Genomic DNA, 25,794 nt, shown 5'->3' with positions numbered 1-25,794 from the left:
TTTGCTTGTTTGGGTTTTGTTGTCTGTTTTTTTTTTTTTTTTTTTTGGGGGGGGGAGGGGAGCGTGGTGGTTGTTTTGCACATTTCCTCACAGCCCCTCGCCCCAGGGATCATCAGAGACGGGGAAGTTTATCTAAAGTTCCGTAATTTCACACACAGCCCCCTTGGGCTTGTCCGCGGAGCACCTTGGCGGGCAAGGCCGTGCAGCCGTCACGGGTTTGGGATAACCGGGAGTCACGGGCTGCCCGTGCCGCGTTACTCACGGGCAGCATCCCGGAGCGTCGGGATCGGCGGGCGCTCCTGAGTCACCCCGGCACCGCACACCCCCGGGGCGCCACGGCATCGGTCCACAGCCCAGCCTTGGCTCTGCTGGGAAACCTGCCCCAGGGATTACAAAAGAGAGTAACAGCAGGCCAAGTTAAATAGTTTATAGTGAAATATTGTTCGTGGGGTTTATATGAAAATAACAACCGCTATAATTTTAACTTTTCCGAACTTAGTAACTTAGATGAAAATACTTAGTACATATTTCAATCACGTTTAGATATTACTTTCAAATCTTCTCCAGTTCCCATCCTGATTCCATATGTAAGTACTTCCAAAAGTTTTTCAAATTTGTAATATCACAAAATGTCTTTAAAAGAAAAAAAAAGAAAATCAAGGGTTATTCTACTAGTTATTTTCACATTCCTTGTATTATAAATTATTATAATGAAGGTTGGAGTAATGCAGCCATGCAATACGACAGAATCATACAAAGACAGCTCCTGTGTGAGGAACAGTAAACTTTCAATCCCACTGAAGTTCTTTGTGTCAAGCAGCTAAAAGTGCCTTCATCAGTGACATTCACTGAAATGACAGAAAGCTGTCAATCAAGGCACTGCCCTGATCACAAAGACCAGGGCAGAACTACAACATGCAATTATAAACAAGTGAGAAATCCTAGATGAACACCTTTTTTCAGGCACACACTCAGGAGAGACCTACAGACCCACATCATGCCCCAAAACTGCCGATGCTGTAGGGATGACCATAGCAGGCACCATGCTTTGTAACTACAGAACCATATTAAGCTATGTCAAAAGGTCCATCTTGTCCTGAGTGCTCAAAGGAATGCCTAAGGAAAAGTGAAAACAGGGGAGGGGTGTATTATAGGGCAGTATGCTTTCACTCCAGAGAACTTCCCAAGCTGGATGTGACTTTGGTATGTAGTAATCTTTTTTTTCCTCCTGTATATTTATCCACTCATTGGACCTGTCTTAACTCTTAGCATAAGCAGTTCCTTGGCAATGAACTGGAAGCTGCCATTCGACAGGCCTGCTGGCCAGAGCATCAAGAATTTGTTTTGAATACTGCTCCCGCTACCTTACTTGTGCTGGAGGAGGCAAGTTGATTGGTATTTGTCATACAGACCTAAGCTCTTCTCCTCTCAGTCATTTCAAGACTGAAAAGTCACAGACAACTCAATTATTATTTAAAAGAAAGCTCTTCTATGTCTTTGGGATCATCTTCATTGGCCTTCTTCAAATTGTTCCACTTTTATGGATTTTTTTTTTGCAATCAAGTATCCAAGATAAGGATGAACAATGACTTACTATGTACATACAGTGCCATTTTCTATACCTTTACTAACAATCTAAAGTTGATTTTTTTTTTTTTTAATAGTAGCTAAATCAGTATGAATTTTCTACTTAGTTTGTCATATTCTCTCAGCTTCAAGTCCATTTTTGGACTTTCTCTAGTGACCATAAAACACCTCACCCCCTTTTTTAACGTTTTAATTGCAGTATCCACTAGAAGTCCAAACCAAAGTTAGGTGTTTTGTGCATACCTGTAACAACAGACAGTTCTAGCCCTGAAGGATTTATTTTTTAATAAACAAGACAAAAGATGAGCCAAAGAAGATACCATCCTGTTTCACACTTGGGAAACACAGGCAGAACAGCTTTGAACTGTTTTGTAAGAGTTCACAGATGCCTTCGGTAGAACAAACAATGCGGTTTTCTTCATTTGCAGACTTGGTGAGAAGGCAAACCAACTCTCTTTCAGAGTGGTGATTTTTAAATTTGAGAATATGGACTAAATTATTATCTTTAAACTTTTGCAATAAAGCTACTAAATCACTTGTTATGGCCTACTCATGCAGAATCAGATGAATTGAAACTCATGCAGACAGTATGACTAGGAACTTGTGAGTTACAGAGGTCACTTTCCAAGAAGGACAGAAAAAGGTCTCCAGAACTGTCAAAGACCTCTATATCACTGCCAAGTGAGGCTTAGAGTTAGCTCACAGTGAACTGAGATTATTTTAGGGAACCTTAGAACACAGCCATTGGAAGACATGTTCTTTGTTGCAATTCTGCAGCATGTGGCTAGGAGATAAGTACATTTGGCTGGAAACCGAGCACACACCGCACTAGATTAGATAGGCAACAGAATGTGGTTGCACGGACAAAAGCCCAAGATAAGGTGCTTCAGCAGAGCTGACAGGGAGATGGGTACCTGCCCTACAGATTTCATCATATTCTTTCTCTCCTATCTCAAAAAAAGATATAGAAGTTACAGATGGATAAACAAGGAGGACCCTTTTGAATTTAGTTTCTAAACAGATATTTTTAGAAACACACCTATGAAAGGACCCTTCTTGTGTTATAGCAGAGAAATTTCTGCCTAGGAAAAAGAACCTTCAGTGATGCAACAACAGAATTTCATACTGATACATTACTTCCAACGCCATAAACAAGACTATTGAGTAACTGAGTAGATATTACCACCATTGTGCCAAGATGGACAGGAAACAACAACAGTGGTTAAGTGGCTCTTCTAAAGAAACAGAAAGATGAAATTCTTGAAAGATGACCTAAATTTGGGAGTTTTGATTTCAAGGGTCTTGAAATGGTGTTACCCCAGCAGACAGACACTGCACTGGTAAAAAGGTGATATGCATTTCTGACTCCGACTGCATGCCTACTTGTTTGTGACACAGGAATGTAGGTTGGTTGTATTATTCAATCTTTGATTGCTGCTGTTGGATTTATCCTGGCAGCTGTGGCAAGACCACATTTTGTAACCTAACAGCTGCAAGAGTGCAATTACAGGGAACTCACCTTTGTCTGTGGTGCACTTCGATATGCTCTTTGTGGGGCCATATGCTTGGACCACACAAATAAAAACTCAAATACAGGCTGCAGCAATCTACTGTCAAGTGCATTTCACAGGAACATCACTTGATACTGTGACACAGGGAATTCCCATGGTATTGATTTTAACATTCATTATAAGAACCCTTGCACATCTGGGACATGGTTATCTCAAGGACTCGGCTAATCTGGACTGTTAGCAGAGGGAGAGGTCAGACAGGTACTCAGCTTGATTTTAAGTGAGGAGAGCAGAAATTTGCGGTGGGCATTCCCACCCCTCACCTGCAGAGACTGGTTGTGCTGCACTTCAAAAGACTCAACCTAATTTTTTCTTCAAGGTTTTGACTAAGCTAGAAGATTAGTTCAGACATGGAAAGAATCTCTATGATCTATATCTATGATATGCATTTATTTATGAATGGGGACTAGAGTGGGGGAGATGATGAAAGACCTTTCCATTTTACTAAGTGATTGCAGTGTGGAATTAAACTATACAAGAACTCAAAGAGCACAGAGTAGCCACACAGGTACACTTACAGATATAAAGAAAAAATGCTAATAAATATTTCCCCCGATCAAGGTTTCCTCTCAGGAACTTGTAGTAACTCAGCTCACTATGTGAACCTTCTCTCCAGCACACCTTGTACATAAAGGAGGAGTTTCCCCTCATGACTTCATACTAATTACCTACAAATAGTCATACAAGAAAAAGCTCAATCCACTCATACTCTTTACAGCTGTGATTAGCATTTTCATTTCAGAAGTTCTGAGTGACACTGCTTGCCTGGAATTCATTACTCAATCTCCCTGCATAATGCATGGAAGCTCACTGCTAATATGTCAGATTACACAGTACCTTTACAGAGCACCCAGGGCACCTTGCAGCTGCCTGCAGCTTCCCAGAAGTTCATCCATACATAACTACAGCTACTTGCAGATAGATCACAACAGCCTGGCGAAGCACGTAGGACATTTAAAATGCATGTTTTTAGGCTACAAGAAAAATGCAGCTATTACTCCCAGTGGCCTCAGAAAGCTCTGGGATGTGGATAGGTGGTTTGCCGGTGGGTGGGTGGGGAGATACTTTGCATACTTATGAAATAGTATTAAGATACAGCAAAAGTTACAGGAGCTCTTCTACCTTTTAAACCACTTGAAATTTACAGAGATCGATTCAGTTAATTTACCACCTCTGGTCTGAAGAACAAGTAATAAGGTAACACGTATCAGAAATACTTCTAGAATTGATTAGTCATACTACTTCACCTTGTATGAGTTAGATGAGCCTGGAGCTTGGGATGATCTTACTGAAAATGGAATTGCGCAGGAACTACTCATTAAAGGAGACTCTCAGGAGCTCCTTCCTGGGGAGTGGAAGTCAGCACTGCATTGCCTTCCTGTCCATCCCGAGAGGCTGTTGCAACACCCACTTGGATGGAAACCTACATGTGTTCTCTCACCACTACCACCTCCTGCTGTGCCTCCTCTCTGGGTGACTCCACTGACCAGGTGTTGTTTCTGTGATACAACAAATGCATAACTGATCAAACCAAAACCAGAGGTGCACCAGACACTTCCTATATTCGCTGAATGCAAACAGGTGAAAGAAAGGGAAGAGCATCATGCATTGAGCCTTTTAAGACTGACAGGGTGGTAATAAGACATTCTAGGTTGAGATGTAAAAAATTAATTTTACAAGTTAATGTTACTTGCAACTCAAGTGGGAAATGGTTGCAATTTTCCCAAGAGGCACAGGGCCATGTGGGACCCATGGTCCCACGCAGCACATCACCAGCAGTACTCCAGATTTCCAACTGTATATTTTTCATTCTCCATCTCCACTACAGTACTTGATTTTTAAAAATTATTTTCTCATGTGTCTTTGGTTCAATTTTGGTCCCTTTTTCTGATCTTTTCCCCCTATCCAATATTTGGCAGCTCTCTACACAATTATTTTCCTTACACTGCCATGTCTTTATGACCTTTCTTCTCTGTATTGTTTCTCGAGAGCTCTGCTTTAATTGACTGCCTGGTAAAGCCTTGGGTTTTCCCTGAGTTTGTCTTGTGTACAAATCTGAACAATGACTCCTTGAGGTGAACAGCTGCCTCTGTACCTTGTACAAGATGAATCATCCTGTCTGCTCTAAACTAAATCTAAGAATAATCATAGACGTGTTTTTTAGTTGTAAAACTTAACAACAGAATCAGAGAGCTAAAAATGGTCAGATAGCATCAGTTTGAACAAGAGTCACCTAGAAATTAAAAGCTTCACAGATGTAACAAGACTAAAAAAATTGCACCAATTATTTTGTAATGAACAGCTCTGCTGGAACCAACCTCACCATAACAGAATCTCTGAGATTCCTCTCTGCTTTTTTTGCAATTTCTCTACAGAAAGGATCTCTTACCTTCAGCATATAACAGCACTACTACATTAGCTAGCATGGAACATTATGACACAGTTACATGACATAATTGCATGTGACCAACATCTGAATACACAACATCCCTCCAGCTGAGCTCACAAGTTGTCAGATGCAAATTAACGTGTCTCACATTTACAATCAAACATAGTTTTTGGAACTAGGTATTATCATCAGTCCCTGGAAACTCATCAGATGGGTATATAGGCAAGTTCAAAATTCACTGATTTTGCATGCCTTAAAAACCTACATTCTGAGAAACACAGAAGTAAGGAAGTGAGCATTGATTATAAATTTTAAACATAAAAAAGTTGAATAAATTTAAATATGTGTTAAAAACACAGACTTCAACTCCAGGATTATATTAAATGAGTGTGGGGAATTTCAATAGATTTTGCAAACCAAATGAAGCAAAAAAAAGGATATAATCCTAACAACAGCCTGTGTATTTAAAAAAAAAATTGGCTTTTTCTAATGTTTAACTAGTTAAAACTTATTAAAATTAGCAGCCTGTCTCTGTGTTTAAAATAATGTGTTGATATGAGAACAGGGTGACAAATTAAAATAAATGTGCCAGAATAGTCTAACAAAATGGAAAACAACTGGCATCATAAAACAGCTATGGACAAACTGGAAAGTCTAAACTGTGAGATTCAATTAAAAATGAAGCTGGTCAAAACTCGGACCTAGAGGAAAACCATAATTGATAATCCCATATCTACCTCTGAGGATGTTTAGTAAAGCCAAAAGGGTGTAGAGAAACCAGTGTATTTAGAAGTGGTAAATAATGTTTCTGGAGAAGCTGACTTTACTGTAACTGGATCTATCAAAAAATACAGTGAGTTCAGCATTTGGAAAGGTACTGGACAAACCAAGCAGACGTATTCAACAAACAGGGAAAGAGCTTGGTCTCATCTAGTCCATAAAAGAGGATTTTAACAGAAGGCTGGACTTAAATAGGAGAAAACCAATTATTATAATCTAGGCAAAGAGTTTCTAGAAATGCAAATGAACTACGTAGCAAACCAACCAGTCAGTCCACCTGTGCCCTGCTGTGTGCTCACGCCTGCAGGAGTCATGACCTAATTGCTGCCTGCTTGCTTTATAAAATGAAATTGCATAATTGATTAGGTTCCTTGCAGGCTAGTTTTATATTCCCCTGGAAAATTCTGTAGACTGATGGAGCCAAGAAATCTCAGCAGGAGCTTTCAGTGGTCCACCTGATACAAGGAAAATCCTGTGTTCTTTTTTAGAGAGAACAACTGCATTGAGAATGTGTGCACTGAGACAATGACAGGCATTAGTAATATCTACATAGAGTCAGTAGGATTTCAGAAAGTGGAAAACTGTATTAAGGTGACATACTGGTAACAATTCAAAATGTAAGCAAGAAAGGCTCATGACCAGAAGTTTACAATACAGGAAAACTTGTACAGACTTGGATTTTAAGCAGATAGAAGTGGGTTCTGGTTAAATATACACAGAAACATAAGAGTAGGTAAACAAATGTAAAAATACATTTCTTAAAGGCAAACAGAGAAGGATAACAAATGAAAGAATTCTATATAGCATATCAGGTGAGAGTTGTACAGCTGTTTTATATGCCGTCTAGCTTACTTTTTTAAAGGAAAGCAAGTGGCTCTATGCACAGGACTCCAATCCCCGTTGTCCAAGTGGAAAAGAAACAGGGGGTCCCTCTTCCACCTTTCCAATTGGTTTCAGTCTCTTACTCCTGTAAAAAGCACAATTAAGTGTAGGGCAACAGAATACAAGGGGCATAAACAAAGTAACACAATTCAGAGATCCATAGTGATTAGGAAGAGTACAGAAAAAAAGTAGGGAAATGGGACTGAAGTTGTTCAACAATTGATTAGCGCATGGAAAAAGAAGTCAAGATAGATACTTGTGTAGGTGGCAGTCTGGAAGCACGTGCAGAGTGCATGACACAGAGCACACTGCCAGGATGCGGGACAGGAAGTGGCAGCAACAACTGGATACGCACGTTTTACCTGTCCTGGGGTCCTCAGGTGACATCTGGGAGAAACTCCACTCTCAGAATTGTCGTAGCCTCCTCAGACTTCAAAGTAAGCTTGAAAAATGTACAGTGCTTAGGACATCACTCGAGCTCCTTGTACTTTCCTCCATCTGTACAGTGCCTAAGTGAGTTAGCAGTATGTCTCGCTGACACTTCTCGGGTGCATCCAGGAAAACAGAATACCAAACCCAAAATATTTATTAATTATTGGCTGGAATGTATAAATATTCTTCTGTTTCACTACTGAGTACACTGTTTTATTACGTTATCTGAAAAGTACATTGTAATGGGTATTGCCAGCAAGGAAGGCACAAACTGAGAGTCAGAAACAAACCATTTTTCCTAATTTTGATAAAATAAATTCCTAGTCTAGATTTATATATATATATGTGTGTGTGTATCTCAATCAACAATAGCTGTGGAATCACTGCTATACACGCTTGCATAGATACTCATATTCTGAAAAGGTTAGGTTGTTCCTAGGTATTAGAATGCATTTCAAAGCTAGGTTCAGAAAATGCCATATAAAAATACTGAGATACTCAGCAAACCCTTGTTTAAAGCAAGTTCTCAGATGCAAAGTGACTGACTGGTGTCTCTGGCTGTGGCTACATACAGTGTAGAACTCCACTGGGACAGGACCTGTGCACGCCATGGCTGTTGTTGATATGACCCTGTGTGTGCTCCTCCTGTCAAGATTTAATCTGCTTACAGTTAGATGAATTAAGCACACTTTGTAACTCAAAACTGCATTTAGAAACCAAACACTTCAATGTTAAGATGGAGCTGCATTAAAAAAAAAATTAGTCATCTTCCAAGGTCACTCATTTCACTTTAATGACAGGTTCCAATTGAAAGAAAAGTAAGAAAAAATTGTGAGAATTTAAAACAAAGGTGTTGCATGTTTAACCCCTCCACAGATGCCATCACCAAAGAAAAGCCCTCCTTTTCCATTATTCTTATCACATAAAGATTTCATTTCAAAGTAATTACTACTTGTTTAGGAGATAGGCAGTGCCCTGCATGCTGAACAGCAAGTCACCAATACCTTGCTCAGCAGGGATTTTCTGCTGTGTGATCCCGTGCTTATCAATAAATTTGCATTCATAATCTTTTGTGTTACTCTCTGTCTCCTCTTAAGGGTGGTTCCCACCTTACCTTGCCCGCAGCAAGTCCTGCTCGCTGAGAAAGGTACACCCTGCACAACTGACTTCACACATTAACACAAACCAGGGAGGGCAAAGGGGAAGTCTGTGGTTTCAAAAAGAAACTGAAAATTTACAAAGCAGCTGCCAATTAGCCAGACCTTAATTTTGCAAATTTATTTAGGAAAAAAAATTTAACATGAGCAAATGAGAATACTTCAGTGTTACAACAGAGTATATAAATGTCTAGCAATAGTCAAATAATTTGATCTTTAAATACAAAATAACCACATGAACACCTAATATACAGGTTTCATCTGAATACATATTTATTAGATAAATATTAGGTTGTCACATCATCTAACTACATACAGTTTTGCAAGACTAAAAATCACAATTATTTTTTCTGACCAGTTTAAAGTATGAAATGATTGCATTGTACTGTACATACAATGTACAAACAAAGACAATGGCCATTTTTGCGTGTTACCTCAGATTGTACTTTTTTTTTTTTTTTTAATTCTCCCTCTGATCGTGATATCAAAAATTGTACAAAGTATGAATTTGGTTACAATTTTTTTAATCCCCGTATTTTTCTTCATTATTTCTGTAGCACCCTAAAAATACACAGGTGATAGACTAGTACACGTAAGCTAAATATTACATGTAGATAAAACAAAACAAAACAAAGGATCAGAGTATATTACAGAAGTGAAAGTGAAACAAATGCTGAGACTCCACAAACGCTAACAAACAGGATTCATTTTCCACATAAGATGGAGCTTCAAGCTTTTTATTTTCCTGCGAAATAAAAACAATGCACATTCCAAGGAAAATGAATGCATTTCTGTTAACATGTCTCTATTTGTCATTTACATATGTACAGCTGTCCCTTGAGTCTCCGCTGCAGACACTGGCGTGTATCTGTCAGTCCTATTAATAATGTCTTGGCAGCAGAACTGTAGATCTCTGTGGGTTCTTTCCCAGATGAACTTCCATAGGGAAACGATTAAAAAGTAAACAAACAAAAAAAGAAGAATAAAAATACTACTGGAATCTCATATAATAATTAAGCTTTAAAAGAAATGACTGTGATTACCCTATTTGCTAGGTTTTTTTCTCTAAACTTTAACATGGCAGTGAACAGATAAAAAAATAACTAAATTTTCATTTAGAAGCTTTTTCATACTGACTTCACTATACAGTACCTGATTTTAGCTGACAAGTTTTAAAACTGTCTCAAATGTCCAACATTTGGGTGATGGGTAAAAATTGTGTTTTCTCTCTTAAGTTCTGCTTAGAAACCAAACGTTTCTGTAAGTTTAAAAATGTCAACCGTCCGCTTTAATTATCTATTACTGTACAAAGCAGATGCCAACACTGCTCCATATTGCTAATATCTATGGGGTATTTTTTCCCTTTACGCTTTCCAACAGGTACTTTTAAATGATACATTTTAAATACTACCAGTTAGCAAAAGGTCAATCCTTAACATACCTGGTTTAAAATACTAATGTTGTGTTTAAGAGAAAATTCATTTCAGGTGACTAACTTAGCTGCTCAGGAATCAGTGGAGAATGGAACATTAAATAGAATCAATTAAAAAAAAAAAATCTGAGCAACCAGTTCCAGCTAATAGTGAGAAATCTTCTTTATTCCCAAACCTATAGCTTAAGAAACTTACCCCCCAAACAAAAAAACCCAAACTCTAAGGGCACAAAGTCAGTTTATCATTAGCCACCCCTGGAAATGACCTCAATATCTATATAAAAAAATGCAGGATAAAACAGGGGGAAACTACTACAGTAAAATGGCTACAAAACACATCTGTATCCGCAACTGAAGAACGGTCTTTCCTAGGAATTGTGTGATAGCAGGACCACACCACAACCATATTACCATGTATTACACCAAGGTATCTTTAATATTCTGCAGAGATCCTCTACAGGTTGTCAAGCCTACATAAGAAAAAAGACACTTCTAAGCAGAATAAAATATACTATTACTGTTTCCCTCCCCCACCCACCAACATCCCAAAGTGTTTCTGTGCCCCAGTTTCAGAGACCAAAGAACCAGTACAGTGACATAAATATGGTACCTTACAGATTTGCTGCTTGCCTTAGTGCATCTTTACCTGGTCAGACAGCTGGTCCAAGGTGTTTTGCTCACTTGGGCAAACAAACAAAATCTCTGCCATTACCAGCTCACAATCACCCACAGCCAATGAAGACCGGTCAGTTAGTTGGGGTTTCTTTTTCCCAAGGCAATCACTTATTATAAAGTTTCCATGACACAGCTGGCCCTGATTATCCAGGTACTGCCTGATGTATCAATTTGTTCACACATAAATGGATATGAAATTTGGGCTAACTTATCAAAAGAAAACGGGGGGGGGGGGAACCAAACAAAAACCCAACTCCCTTACTCTGTTAAAGAACCCTCAATTTTCTTTTTTTAAAAAAGGACCCATATTTTTCTTCAGACAAGGTATTTAAAAACACCAGCAAAAGTATAACCAGATCATGAAAATGTTGAATATTATCAAAGACGATACTAAAATATTCACAAGGATATTTACAATAGCAATTCTTAAAATAATTGATTTTGCATAATGAACAGCGCTTTTCTTAAAAAAACTTGAAAGAGGAAAAATATAAGTGTGGGACCATCTCTACATAATACGTTTGACAGATTCAATACTCCTACTGGAAAATAAAAGAACTAAACCGCCATTTCCTTTAATATCTACAGCAAGGTGCTGCTGACTAGCATATATATATCACGACGCATGTACAGCAGTAGTGGGAAACGTTAACAAAAAGAGCAAAATAAAACAAAAACCACAAAGAATTTACAAGTGTGACTTTGGTGAGGAAAGCAAATCCAGAGTCGTAAGCACAGAGCATGCCATTTACAGCGTTTGCAAACTAAACACAGAGGGCTAGGAAGCTATCTAGTCAAACTGACAGGAACAAACAAAATTTTGCCTGGCACTTCAGTTTAAAACGTAATGTGGCGAGCAAACGAAAGGTGTTTGATTGGATTTGGGAAGAGGAAAAGGAGCAGGGTCAAATTTGCTTTAGTAACAAAAAGAAATAAAACCAATAACTGTACAGTGGGCAAAAGTTGAAATGTTGCACCACGAGGGCAAAGTTGGCACACATGCACTTCTTACACAGCTACTGTACATCATTTATAAGAGAGAGAAAGAGAGAGAGAGACAAAGAGCACAGAAATGGGCACAGAAGCAATATGAAGCTCATGCAGGAGCAGCAACCACACGAGAAGCACAGATCACAGGGGCAAGACAGTGATTGTGGCAGCAGGGTCTCTTGAGGGCAGTAGCAATCTACTGACAGTTACTTATTCTCCCCACTCCTGGCCCTTCAGGGGAAAGAGCTCATTCCAGCAGCCAAAGTTTAAAAAAAGAAACTGGAGGAGGAGAAAAGGAAAAGGCTGACGTATCTGTAACAGTCACGAAAACAGAACACAAAGCAAAACAAAAATGAAGCTGCAAAATGTCTGCCCAATGTCAATGCCCCTTCTCAAGCTGATTATTAAAAATAATTATGCAGATAGTGATGTTACTCTCCCTCCATCCTGCAATGATTTCCTTGCTGCCTTCAACCCAACTTGTCTTACTGTGCATTGTGCAGTACAGACAGTGACACAAACTCTTGGGGCACCGAAGGCTGTAGGTAATAATCAGGAACCGTTTGTTTGCATCCCCCCTCCCTCTCTTTACCATTACAGATGGCATACACGGCAAAAAGATCTGTTTCAGCAATCTCTACTGCTGGATGTTAATGCAGCCAGAAACGGTACTGATTTGAAACCAAAACCACAAAAAAATCCGTACACATTGCAAACTCTTTCTTTAATTTTTCCTGGGTGTTTCCAATCTGTGTGCTTGGCCAGAGGAATCCTCTGCAAAGAGGTGGTAAGATCCCTACCCTTGCAGAAATACCGACACCCACAGCTGCAGCCTGGAGATTCTCAGGACTCTGATACTGAAGTTGCATTCACTAAACTGCTGGCTCCCTCTAACAGGCCTGTATGTCTTCCCTATCTTTGCCACTTGACTGTAGGATTTGTGCTTTTTTTGAGCTTTACATGTGGTTTGTTTTTTTTTTTTTCTTTCTGTGTGTGGCCAGGACAATCACTCCAACGCAAATCTGTGGCTGGAGGGGGGCAGAAGAGACGTGGGGTAGAGGGAGATACAGTTTCAAAAAAATGGAAGAACAAAGCATTGTAAGGACACTCTGAGACTGGTCAATTAAAGACAGTTCCATTTTGTTGCCTTTTCTTCCCTTGCCAAGATTCGTTTTTGCCAAGATACTTCACACTATGTTTATCACAGAACTCTCTCTCTAGAGAATGAACACCAAATGGGGTTTCCAATAGCTGCACAACTGTCTATGTTTCTTTGTCTCATGTACACGGCAGACTCGGAGATTACTGCATGTGTTTAATTTTTGTATTATTTTCTCCCGTCACTTTCGCAGTCTTTGTAGCTAACAAAAGCAGTTCTGAGATGAAGAAAGCAGGGAGTGCACCATTGGATCAGGTTGTGAGTTTTTTTTTTTCTTCTCTTGTGGAAAAGGAGTGTTAAGATTCCTTGCTGTGCAGCCAAACACGTGTGAACAAGTGAAAGGGATGGGAGAATACATATGGTTTCAGTTGTTCTCAAAGAGAGACAGAAGGTCATCATTGCTATTGCTTGGCAAATCAGGAGGATCCAGGTATGAAAGCAGCTCATCTGGATTTGTGAGTTCTGGAAGCAGCTATAAAATACAAAGATAAAAGGGAAATTATAGATAACAGAAATATAACTGAGAAAAAAAAGGGATTAAACACCACACATTCCTGCAAAGTGGTTTTCATAACAATATATCATAACAAATAAATCAGAAGGCAGCATCACAAACCTAATACCCTAAGATGATGCAGTATCCACTTGTTTGTGAAAGTCTGTATGACTTGGTTTTCACCTGTGAATTACTTTATCAGTTCAATTAGGATTCGTCAATCAACCTCCCCATCACAAAGTTCATCATCAAACAAAGTATATTTTCTGGCTAACAATGCTGACAAAAACTTCTGGATAGATGCTCATTATGTATGTTTTATATCAAACAATATTGAAACAGGCAGTTTGAGTAATACATATTTGAGCTTTAAGGTAGATCAGCAAGGACTTGTCTGACTTGCACGTATCAGAGTATGACCACCCAAAGCTTGCATCTCTACTCACCCAGGGTTAAAACTAGCCCAGGGAAAAAAAAACCAAATAACCACCAAACCAAGGAGAGTGGTAAAAAAACAGCTGAGGAAGAGTATGGGGATAGGAAGGCAGTTGGGTGAGACTTTTTCCTTTATGGCAGGGAGTTTACAGTGGCTGAAGTGCTTACTTGACTACAGCATTACATGCAATTCCAGACATTTTAAAGGGTCATAGGCATAACATCCAACAGAAAATGCACTAATCTACACAATGCTTTAAAGTATCAAAAGGTATAGTTGTGGGGCTTCAATTTTTATTTTTATTACTACTATATTTCAAGTAGAAAATTTTGTTTCTCCAACCATCACACAGATTCTTTTTGATCTGACAGATGACAAGCACATTGTAACTCCTGGACTGTGCATCAATGTTTTCTGCTTTATAATGCATCTCGCCATTTCCTAGTCAAAAGTAAAAGTGTCATATATAAAAAATGGCAGGGAAGAGTTGGCAATAAACCCCCTTTATATGCTGTGTTGTGTTGAAGGCAAAAAAATATGGACTGCTTTAACAAACTTAGTAATAAGTACGAGAAATTAATTTTAAATTGTTCTGTGTTTTCAAATACTATAAAACCAAAAGCTTGACTGCTTTTAGCATATAAATATTGCATTTATATGCTTCTATTACTCTTGTGCAGACTCATGTGCAAATGCAACTTCATCTTCTAACATTATATCGATGAACATATTTTTCAATTAGCTAAACATGAAATGCAGAAAGTTTACTACTGCTTTTTAAGCATTTTGAAAAAAATGCAATGTCAAATTTACATAATAGAATCTCCCAGAAGGAATGTGTTTCTTAAAACACTGCCTCCTTTTATTCATGGTAAAAATGCTATTGTCATTGTACTAGACTAAAGATGTAAGGCTCTCAAATGTACTTCACCTCCTATCATAATTTTTTATGAATACCTAGTACAGAAGTCCAAAAGAAAACTGCAGCCCCACCAAGTGTGGAGAAAGTAAAAAATTACTGATTTTTTCCTACAATTTTACAACTCAATTCTTAAAAACTGAATGTCTCTGAGACTCATTCTTGTCTCTTTGTTTGTTTTTAAGGAAGGTGACAGTTTTAAACAAGATGCTCAGAATCTGTGAAGATGAAGTCTTTTAAGTTTTGAGGGTGACCTCAGCTTTCCTCAGTCAGAGGGGCCAGGTAGCACAGCCTGCCTCCTGCCCAGTTGGTGTGAGATCCAGAGACCTCAGGAAGGACTTGCTGGGTGCTCAGAGTGCTGTGCTGCTGCAGGGATAAGAGATAGAGGAGCACCAGGGGCTGCGGGGGTACAATGGGGGCAGAAGCTATAGGAATTTGTTAGACTAAGGGGCAAAATTTGGAGAGGTGTACCCAGTGCTCCTGAAGTGCAAATTCAAGAGGTCTAACTGGTGATTTGAGTCTTAAGAATCTTCTTTCTGAAGTACAAGTGCAGACCTCCTCTGACTATATCTGTATCTGTAGGAGATAGATCCTTTAACCCAAGTTAAACCTTAGACTGCATCACACTGAATTCCTACAGAATTAATCTGACTGTGTCAGTAAGGAGTGGACTAAGTTGCCAGTAGTAGTCTCCTGTTTGCTTTCCTGCATGGGACTTAATTCAGCCTGGTTCCAAACACAGCCACTGGAAGTTAAACCATTAAAATAATCCATCTGATCATGACTGAGCTCACGGGAATTTCCAGTAAGTATATTCCCCACACTGTACAGCACTTGCCTCCCATAAGAAATCAGCAATCCTCCATCAGTGATAACCACAGTACTGTGATAACTGTACAAGTTTTTGTGCTTTGCTTTTCAACGAAGAATGAGTGCCTGACCCATAAAGCATACTTTATGTTTCCTAAATATTTGAAGGAAAAAAAGAGAAGTTTTTATTTCACCTATTAGCATTGCTCATATGGGGTCCTTAAGGGTTCAGGACTCTTAACTGCCACATGAACTATTGTTCCCAAAAGACGTGCATGTGACTATTTTGTGTGAAACAGCAGAAGTTACTTTACTGATCACTGTTCCTGTAGCATCCTGGAGCTTCTATGTGTCCCCTAACTCCTTCCCTCCTCTCTGCGAGGCTACCTGCTAGCCCAGTGCTCCTGTGTGACTGACAAGATGTAAGCATACAGCAACAGCAAATACAAATACAAACTGGAGCACAGAAGCGAACATTTCTCTAAGAAAATTCACTGTGCAGCAGCAGACTTTAGAACAGACAGAAGATACACATACAGGAATGCATGACTCAAACAAAAATCCAACCCTAGGTGCTAAGGACTTTATATTCTGGGAGGTAGATGGTTAAGCAGAGAGATACCTCAGATAATTAATTTCCAACTCCACTGAACAGATGCTAAGAGAAGGAAGGCTACCTTTGGCCTTAAAAATAGACTTATCTTTATTTAGTTGTGAACTGCCTCCCATAGCGACTGAGGAGGCAGAAGATGTTCTTACTTTCCTGTGTGGCCTATTGGGAGGAAGAACTTGTGCTGCTGAGCCACCTGCAGGGGCAGGTATGGGTGGGCACAGACTGTTTTTGGCTGCAGGGAGCAGGGACAGTGCCACAGGGTGAGCCAACAGAGATCCCCCTCCCGCTGACCAGGGCACACCGCGGGGCTCAGCACACAGCTCGCCTGGCACAGCAACGCCACAGTCAGAGCCACACACAGCTGTGTCCTTCCTCTTGGCCAGGCACTGCGATGGCTCCAGGGTCTAGATGAGCACAGCCCAACCAGCGAGGGAGGGGGGAAAGGAGGACATGGCTCACAGTCCGGTGCCTGAGCTGCCACCTGAAGAGATGCCTGCCTTGGCGCTAGGAAGAGGCTCATGGCTCGCACACCACGCAGCTGCTCCAACCGGAACCATTCTCCCAGCAAGCCAGGAGCGCCCTGTCACCTCGGCTGCAGCACCTGTGCCCATGTACCAAAGCATGAGAGGATGGCATGTGCTGTGGAAGCGGCTCCCCGTCCCCACGCCCGCCCCACCCTCCCGCCGCGATGCGAAGCACACGCTATGGCAGGCAGATGAGAGTATGACACAGACTTACATCCAGTGAGGGCTCCGGCATGTCGGGTGCTCCCTGTCCGCCAGCCTGACCCTCTAAGGCTGAGGAGGGATTAAAGGTCAGGTCACTGTGTGGATGGTTGCTAGAAGCGGCCGGGGGTGGCTGCCGGGACTGCTGGGTAGGAGGCCCGCTGTGATGTAATGGCTGCCCTGACTGGCTGCTGGGGTGAGGGACGTGCAAACCTTGCTGCATGGAAGTATGGGACTGATCAGTGCTGCCGGGATGAGGGATCTGCGGAGGAGGAAAAAAGCAGGAAAAGAAAGTGAGGCCACAAGGTACAGTGCTCGCGTGCCTGACTCTGTAACTGCATGTTATAAAATGAAATGAATTAAGAACAACATACACAACAAAAAAACCCAACAAAACCAACAAACCAAAAAAACCAAAAAGAAATGAAAAAGCGCAGTCGGAAAAGAAAACTCCATATCCCAATGCTGGAGGAAGTGTTTCAGCTTTTTGGAGGTTATCTGCAAGGGGTTAAAAACACACTGGATTTGTGCTGTCGTTTTGCTTCCTTGTAATGTGGAAAACTGTGCATGAAGATGCACAACAATGAACCCCTAAAGAGGAGGGAAGGAGGCTTATGGGTGCTGCTCAGCATTAGCAAGGTAGATGCTTTTGCCCCAAAATATTCTATGAATGAATGGAGAGCTTGTTGAATAATGATCCCTATGCCAGGAAACTCATTAACCAAGAAAATGCATAATTTCTGCTCAGCTCCCTTACTCTGTAGTTTCCTGACACTGCAGCCTATTCCTGTTTCAGCTCATTACAAACATCTTGCAAACACCGGCCCTTCCCCACTCCTCCCCTCCTTTTCTTCTCAGAATGCAACACCCCTTTTAAGGGTTGACGGTTTTCCTCGCTGATATTCATGGGTTCTGATGGCTGACAAAACCAAGCTGGCTCACGTAGCGCGCTCCCCACCATCAGCCAAGCTGCTGTAGGTGGCTGCACACCTGCTGACTGCCAAGTGCACTGCCTCGGCTCACACCGATCTAATGATCACACTGCTCTTTTGTATTCATGCCGTGGATGAGTTCTCCAGCAAAAGCTTAGCATCTTTTTCTTTCCTGTGGGGAATAAACTACCAAAACCAGATGCATCTTCCAAACCCTATTATTGAAGAATGGGGGGAAAAGTCTTTCTCACATGACAGAGAAGCAATAAAAATGCACAAGCCCAATTTTTCCTTCTGCTGCACGTCACGTTTAATGCTAGTGGATTCTCTGGTGCTTGACCTTGGTTCCATGAGAAAGAAGTGTCTGAACGCTTCAGAATCAGATATCTCATGTTAATTGGGTATATGGAGAAACAAAAAATGTAGACATTTTTTGAGGAATGCTACATATTGCCACAAAGTGGAGCTGAAATAAAAGAACAAATACATACAACAACAGCATGAAATTCATCCAGCCAAGCCAACAGAAACCAGCAAAATGCTATGTCAGTATTCACCCTCTCATATCACAATAAACTGCAAGGTTATCTTAACCTCAGTCTTCAGTTTTGGAAAGCAAAGGGAGGTTATTACAAAACATAAATAAAATGTTCCCCCCCTCCAAAAAAAAAATAGAGAAATAAGCATTTAAAAAAAGACATTTCACCACTCTTAGAAAAACTGAATTGTGAACACTGATCTCTTGGGATAGTCATCCTCGGCAAAACGGAGGTCCTCTTCTACACTTTGTTATTACAAAGGTTTGTGGAAAGAGCAGGATTCTATCTGCAACATGGCATTTGGGTCTCTTTCCCATATGAGACTTACGTACTGATACACATCTCTTCATTAGAGTCACAGTTTGATTACTTGAAAAATATTCTACAACATCGTTGTTACTTCAGGGGTAAATTTGTACAAAATCTGCCCACAGACCATACCTTAATGTAAACAAATTTGCAGCCTAAAAACTATACAAAAGTCCAAATGTAAGCAGATGTCTCTCCAAATAGTACTGTGTCCTTTCTCACTCACTGAGGACATGTGCAACAGAAAGTGTGGAAATTAAGGAAGTTTATAATAACAAAGAGTAAAAAACACTTAAGACAGTTTTGTTCAAGTAGGAAACCACTTTTTTTGAAAAACAAAACAAAACAAAACAGGATTATATTGAATAGTCTCTTAAATCCCTGAATGCACAAAGGAAGAGTCATACTGGCATGTCTATATCAATAATTATTTAAACCAGGAGGCATTAATATGTTCTCAGACAAATTTCAAAACAAATAAGGAGGTTAGAAATTCTAGTTTATACAGGCAAGGATTATATATATATATATGTATATATACACACACACAAAAATATTTAGTTGATAAGGCAGTCACTTTGGCCCTTAAGGAGCAATTGTTCCTTGTATTAGGGCCACCATAATCTTTAAACATTGCAGGTTCAGAATCCATCTGACTTTGGCCACCAGCTATACCAGCCTACCTGGAGAAAGCAAAATGCTCAGGACCACAACATCTTTGCATTTGCATTCAGTAACTAATGATAAGTTTGCTGTGGTACAAACACATTTTAAGCAATACACTTTGTGGATGTTTAGCTTGCAGCTGCAACTCCGACAATTTTATTTTGAAAAACCTAACCCACACTACGAATGCAGAGTCCAACGAAGTTGCCTTTGCTTACATAGCAAGGCTAATTCCAGAGTTTGTAGAGGAATAAACTTTGGCACTCTTAAAACCTTTGCAATCTATAAAAGAAAAGCTTTTAGCAGACAACTACATCTTCAGCTTAATAGCACAGAACAACACAACTCTACAGCCCAACAGTGACCTCTAGGAGTGCTGAGATGTACAGCTCAGAGCAACAGGGCCTGCCAGCTGCACAACAATATTCTTTCTGTCTCTGGAGAAAATTGATAGTGGGTAAAAAAATCACCAGGTTAAGTCGATGGTTATATCTTCCTCCATTACCAGGGTCATAGCTTTATCAACTCTTTTGCTGTGTTAGCCAGCAAAACCACTAAAAGAGGCCATCCTGCCTGCCCTGATGTTCTTGGGCACTTTCCCATCCAGGCCTTTGTCATTGTATGCGAGTTGCATCCTTGGAGACATGCACTGAATTTCCCCACCCTGCCTCGATTTAGTTTTCAGTCACATCAGTATGTGGGTCCTGATCACTTCATGGCTGCAGTAACACTTGTGCTGGTGTAAGAGGCAGGAAAAGAGAAAATAGAAACAAGAGTGATGACTTTTTACAGTGGCACCAGTTCCTATCACCTCACCGTGTATATGAAACTATGGAGTGATCATCCATTGCTCAGTCATGTACCTTACAATGTCTGCAATTAGCACTAAACTAGAGCTAACTCTGAATTCTCCTTTGTCTAAAACTTGTTTACAATTTCTAAAAACAAACAAGATACTATTGTGGCAGCTATTCTGTAGCAATCTTGCACTGTTGCAATGCAGCATCTGTTCTATAGCTCTCACAATGCTCTATGCTGGTGTTCCTTCTGTTCAAGTCTTGCTTTTCTCCTTCTTCCACAGGAGTGGAACAGCAGTGTTGAGAGGAGGAAGTTCTGACTGATTCAGCCCTGGTTACCCAGCCCTGCCTACACTGAGCAAACCTGTGCATTTCCTGGAGTGACCTATGGAATATGGAGGGATCAACTTTCTCTGCCTACCATTATGTAGGGACCACCACATAAATCTTCATAATGGAAAATTAGGAACTTCCTCAGCAGCATTCAGCTCCAGCAAGAGAGACATCAGGTCTAAAGGCACCAAACATCTGATCCTGACTCACCTTGTAAACATGGAATGGCCAAAGTGAATAGCACGTGCAAACTACTAAAACCTACTAAATGTGTAAAAATGAAAGACAGAAAGCCAGACAAGAGCACAAGTAACACCTTAAAACCTTGGTTCAGTCACACAATGTGTTCATAGTTATATTTGCATGAAGATGTCTGTCCAAAGACATGCAGCTACACAATTTAGGAGTGCATTAATGGTGTGCATTTCTCTAAAAGCAGGGATTTTAAAGATGCCTTTCCTGACTGTCTGCTACAGACAAACAGTTCATTTTTGAGAGAGAAGAACAAAAGCGAAGAAGAAAGAGGAAAGCAGAGATTTTATATATTGAAAAGGCTGAGTGGGAGCACTAAGAGGCCTCAAGTGTGGACTAAAGACTGCATGGCCACAGTGACAAGGTCAGTCTAAATCTCCTGTGCTAAAAGGCCTGAAACCTGAGTTTCATTACAGAAAATCAGCCATTGCCATCATCTGGGTGGAATCTGCTTTAGCACTGCTTCCTGTTCCCAAATGGTATAGCTTGAGCATCATGACAGATGAGGGAGAAGTGAGGCAAAGGTTTACTTTAATTGTCAGCTATCATAACCTAGCATCAGATTTGCTGCAGATTGGTCCACAGAACAAAGACTCTATTAACAATTGCCCAAATACATTCCCACAGCATAACTTTGAGAAACTTCCACCTCTGCTATCATCTGTAAGCAGTCCCATTTTCAGAAAGCCACAAATTCATCACTTTCATATTCAACTACTTCATGTCCTACCACTTCAGGTAGGGGCAATCACTATAGCAAAGGTGTAACAGTTAACTGATGAAGTCAAGAGGTAGATGTTAGGTAATGGGAAGCAAAGAATAATTCCCTGTGGCTTTGATTCAAACGAAAGCAGCTGTGAGTGGCTCAGGAAGGTAGTATTTCCTCTCACTACTATATGCTAACACTGTATGTTGGTTCTGATGCAGAGAATTCAGACCAGATAAGCTGTGTATGTGGAATTTGCCAATGTGAAATTAACTTTACAGCATGTTTGTTCTCCTTTATTATCCCGTAAAGTGCTAAAGTCATTACAGTTTCCGGACTCTGCAGATAGTCTTGACACTTGAGCTCTCTCCAAACTGTACTAAGAACTCTCTCTCCACTCTCTTCTGTTTCTCACCATCCTCCTTGGAAAATCCACTGCCAGCTAGAGGAGACATTGACTGAGTAGGCTTTTGCTGAGCATCTGCTACCACATTTCCTCATTACATTCTGAAATTGTACTTTCTAGGATTCACTAAAGACACAGCACAGATGACTTGTCAAGTTAAACATCCTTCCTGTGCAGTAACAGCACATTTTAAAGCCCCTGCCCTGTAACTTAAATGAACATAAAAGGATGTATACACACCCCACACACAGAGCTAAAATAGATGACTAGCCATGCCTAAGAGCTAAATGCTGCTGGTAGCTTTTCTATCACCCAGCTGCTGCAGGACTGCATTTTCTGGAGATATATAAAGTTCTGTACAGAAAACTCAGGGCTCTAAGCAAGCTGCTTTTCCAAGGCACAGTTCTGCCTCACCATCTGAGATCCAAGGAACCTCTATTTTTTAGTCTCTTATACTGGTGTTTTCAGAGCAGAGGCAGCATCTCTCCCTGAAATCTACGGGCTTGTCCTCTTCCCAACAGGGTAAAGGCGCCTTTCGTGCTACTTGAGGGGTAGAATTCGCTCTCAAAATGCTTTGATGCAAAATTTTGCCCTCAGGGAAAAAGCCAGGGAAGATATTGTCTCTGCTCTGAAGTCAGCCAATGTCTTGCTTTAACAAGCTGTCTCCCGGAGATGAACATTCACAGACCTGCTGGTCTAGGGAATGAAGTACAGGTTTCTTCATGTGTCAGAGCACAGCACAGGGACTAATACAAACACACCGAGCCAGGTTCTTTCTTTCAGATAAACAAGCTTAATTGACAATTCAAAAAGTGCAAAAGTGCTTCTCCAAAAACTCAAAACAGTCGGAAACTGAAAAACGACATTTCCGGCATTTCTCAGGACTATTCTCCTTCACAAACTTCCAAAGTGAGGAATCCACAAAAGTAAAAGCAGTTCATAAGGCAAGTCCGTTAGCTGGATGAGAGCTCCTTATCCCCACAAAGGAAAATCTACGTGCACAGCACCATTACTTACAGATTCCTGCATGGGGTGACTGAGAGGCTTGTCGAGAGCTGCCATGCTGCTTGGCATGTCGGGGGGATGCGACAGCTGTGGCCCGTGCATGAAGTCATTCATAGATGTGCCACCAGGATTCCCGTGTGGGAAGTCAAAATTGCCATGACCTTGGTAACTGTTGCCTGAAAGAGAAACAGATGTGATTTGTTTCCCAATAGTGATCTCTCAGAGCATCCTGTAAAAGCTGTGTGGGGTGATGTTCTCCCTGCACACCACAGGGCAACTGCGATGCTGAACGTGACCACACTGTGTTCCCCACTGCCAAGAGAGCTGGGGGAACAGGCAGGAAAAAGGACACTCAGCTTTCAAATACTGGCTCCTGTAATAATCCATGTACGTGTTGTAACTAATTGAAAACTGCTGACATTTTCAAAATCTACCGTCAAGTCACCACATAAACTTAAACCATGCCGAGAAGTAAAACAGGATATTAAATTCTATGGGATGTTTCCATTTGGAAGCATCTCAGTGTAATTGAGACTGACTGCCCAAGTCCCAAATTATTTATAGGACACCTGTCTTATTTATGTCTGTGCTTCTACACGCTCAGTAAGACTGTAGCATTGATTCAGTTTCTGATGGAACTAACTGACAGAAGCGAATCTGGACAATTCCCAGTACCAGTTCATAGTACAGCACCTATTTTACCTCTTCCTCTGTGGGACAAAGAGGCAACTTCCATTAAGATAGCACAGTAGAGGCCTTCACATCTAATTGGAGCATGTGATGTAATTCTTCTTGCTCCCACAAACCCCAATAAAATTCACCTGTCTGAATTTACACACGCATACCCCCATCTACCATCCTGAAACAAGCCACACCACCTCAGCCCAGTGATCTTCATTTGAACTCTAAAGCAAGCATGTATCCAAATAAAGGGATTTTACTCTCCATATTTTTTCTGCCAAGATCCCTCTCTTAACACTTTCAACTCAGATACAGTGGTTTATTTGCTATGAACTGCAAAAAACTGAAGTAAAAACACTTAGCTATTTCATAAAAGCAACTGAACTGGATGATACTGAGCTCTGAAACAACAGAATAGCTTTGGAGCTTGCACAGAGAGCCTGCAGTTTGTCAGCTGAAGTACAGCAATTTTAAATATTCAGCTCCAGAAGGGAGTTTGACAAACTGAAGTAACTGCATCATTTGCTCTTCAGCGCAGCTTCACAAGCAGAAGTCTAATCTTGGAGGAATAGAAGTCATTAGCCATGTAAGAGTACTCCTCAAAGACATCAGGACTTTGATCTATCATGTAAATACTGCAGAGCCTTACTAATTCTCATTTTGTTAATCTGCAAACTGGATGAGTCTCACAGAATATAGCTGGTCTTGCCTTGCATCAGGAATAATTAATTAGCAGACAGCTGGAATGTGGTCTGTTATTACCGAGTATTTGTTATATTTGCAAATTAAGCTTCGGTTGCTTCCTGTCAAACCCAAACAAACAAACATAAACTGCAGTACTACTACTACTACTACTATATTGCTCTAAAGAACAGTTATCTAATTGCAATCACTAGAGTGCACGTATTGGTGGAGAATGAAGATACAAGGCAGCACGCCCAGGGAGTTACAGCCATGCAGCAGCATGTTCTTCTCTGTGGCAAGAGATGTGCCACCTGCTGAGGAAGAGACCTCTAAGACGTTTAGGATAACATGGTGGGCTGCACTGATATGCCTATTGCAGGGGAAATAGGAGAGCGTGGGTTTCACCTGCCATTGATGACTCAGGGCTCCAAGAAGCAATGACTGCCTCTGCTACAGGATCCATAGGGGAAGGCAGCAACATAACAGCCTAGGCAGCAACCATTACACAAACCCTAAACCCCACACTCTACGTGACTACCCTGTCCGCTCCTGATTATGTGCCAGAAATATGGTGAAGAAGAGATGGCTCTGTTCTCATGCTCTGACTGCACTTCACTCCTACTAAACATGTGAAAAAATTGTGATTCAGTGCTCTTGGCTTTGTTATAGTAATCATTCTTCTGTTTGAAAACCTCAGAAGTTTTATCATCTGTCATCAGTTTTGAGTCATTGGAGCAAATTAACTGTATTTTGCATGCAATCTATATTTTTCTTCAACGCCTGCAAAAAGCACATGTATCACCTTGTAATCAATTTGGGGATTCTGATGGTGTGAACAGTTGGTCTTTTCCCAGAGCTGAACTGAGTCATATCATATTACTTGCAAAAGAAACAGGCTCTGGTTTCATATTTTCAGAATTGTCACTGTAATTGAGTTATTCACAACATACCAGTAATTTGAAAACCTATCTCCACTCCCTGTGTTTAGTTCCCTGTTTCTCAATCTGGCAGCACATGGGCAGAGGGACTGAAAAGGAATTTTCTAATGCAAAGGTGTTTGCAAAACAGCTAAAAGGTCTTTAAAAGTCATCCATTTTCTGGGTGGCCTACTGAATGTCACCTACCTGGCCATAAGTTAACCTTAGTGGCCCAAGTAGCAGGGTCAGGTTCTCTACTTTCTAACTTATGTAGTACCAGGAGTCTTCACTTGAGAGTGGAACAGAAGTAAAAAGTACAGAAAAAATGTGGAAATGGGTATATAGTGGCAGGCCATAAATATATACAGTAACATACAATGTTTGTTGATTCAGGGAGGGCTGCATGGCTACAAATACAACAAGCACCTAACACTTAAAATATAAAATAACTAAATACTACAATATATTACTAAAATATATTACTAAAACATAACACTTACTGAAATATATTTTT

General features: G+C 40.5%; 1 protein-coding gene across 6 annotated transcripts in view; it reads right to left on the bottom strand.

Moving 5' to 3' along the window:
- Positions 1 to 8,904: 8,904 nt before the first annotated feature.
- The window catches only part of ZMIZ1 (zinc finger MIZ-type containing 1), a 296,933-nt gene continuing 280,043 nt past the window's right edge, over positions 8,905 to 25,794 (bottom strand). For 4 of the 6 annotated variants that reach the window (XM_027880295.1, XM_027880297.1, XM_027880298.1 and 1 more), the window contains 3 exons: positions 23,011 to 23,174; positions 17,067 to 17,315; positions 9,539 to 13,526 (listed from right to left, as the gene is read on the bottom strand). In XM_027880295.1, the coding sequence (XP_027736096.1) occupies positions 13,419 to 13,526; positions 17,067 to 17,315; positions 23,011 to 23,174 (521 nt within the window). In that variant the 3' untranslated portion in view covers positions 9,539 to 13,418. Of the gene's footprint in view, positions 13,527 to 17,066; positions 17,316 to 23,010; positions 23,175 to 25,794 lie in introns of all 6 variants that reach the window. The other 2 variants (XM_027880293.1, XM_027880296.1) reach the window with 2 other exon arrangements.

This window comes from Empidonax traillii, unplaced genomic scaffold (assembly GCF_003031625.1).
Source record: "Empidonax traillii isolate 1590-97213 ecotype Southwest subspecies unplaced genomic scaffold, ASM303162v1 scaffold67:size1865537, whole genome shotgun sequence".
Taxonomy (NCBI): domain Eukaryota; kingdom Metazoa; phylum Chordata; class Aves; order Passeriformes; family Tyrannidae; genus Empidonax; species Empidonax traillii.
The sequence above is the reverse complement of the archived record's forward strand: the minus strand, read 5'-3'. Positions and strand labels throughout refer to the sequence as shown.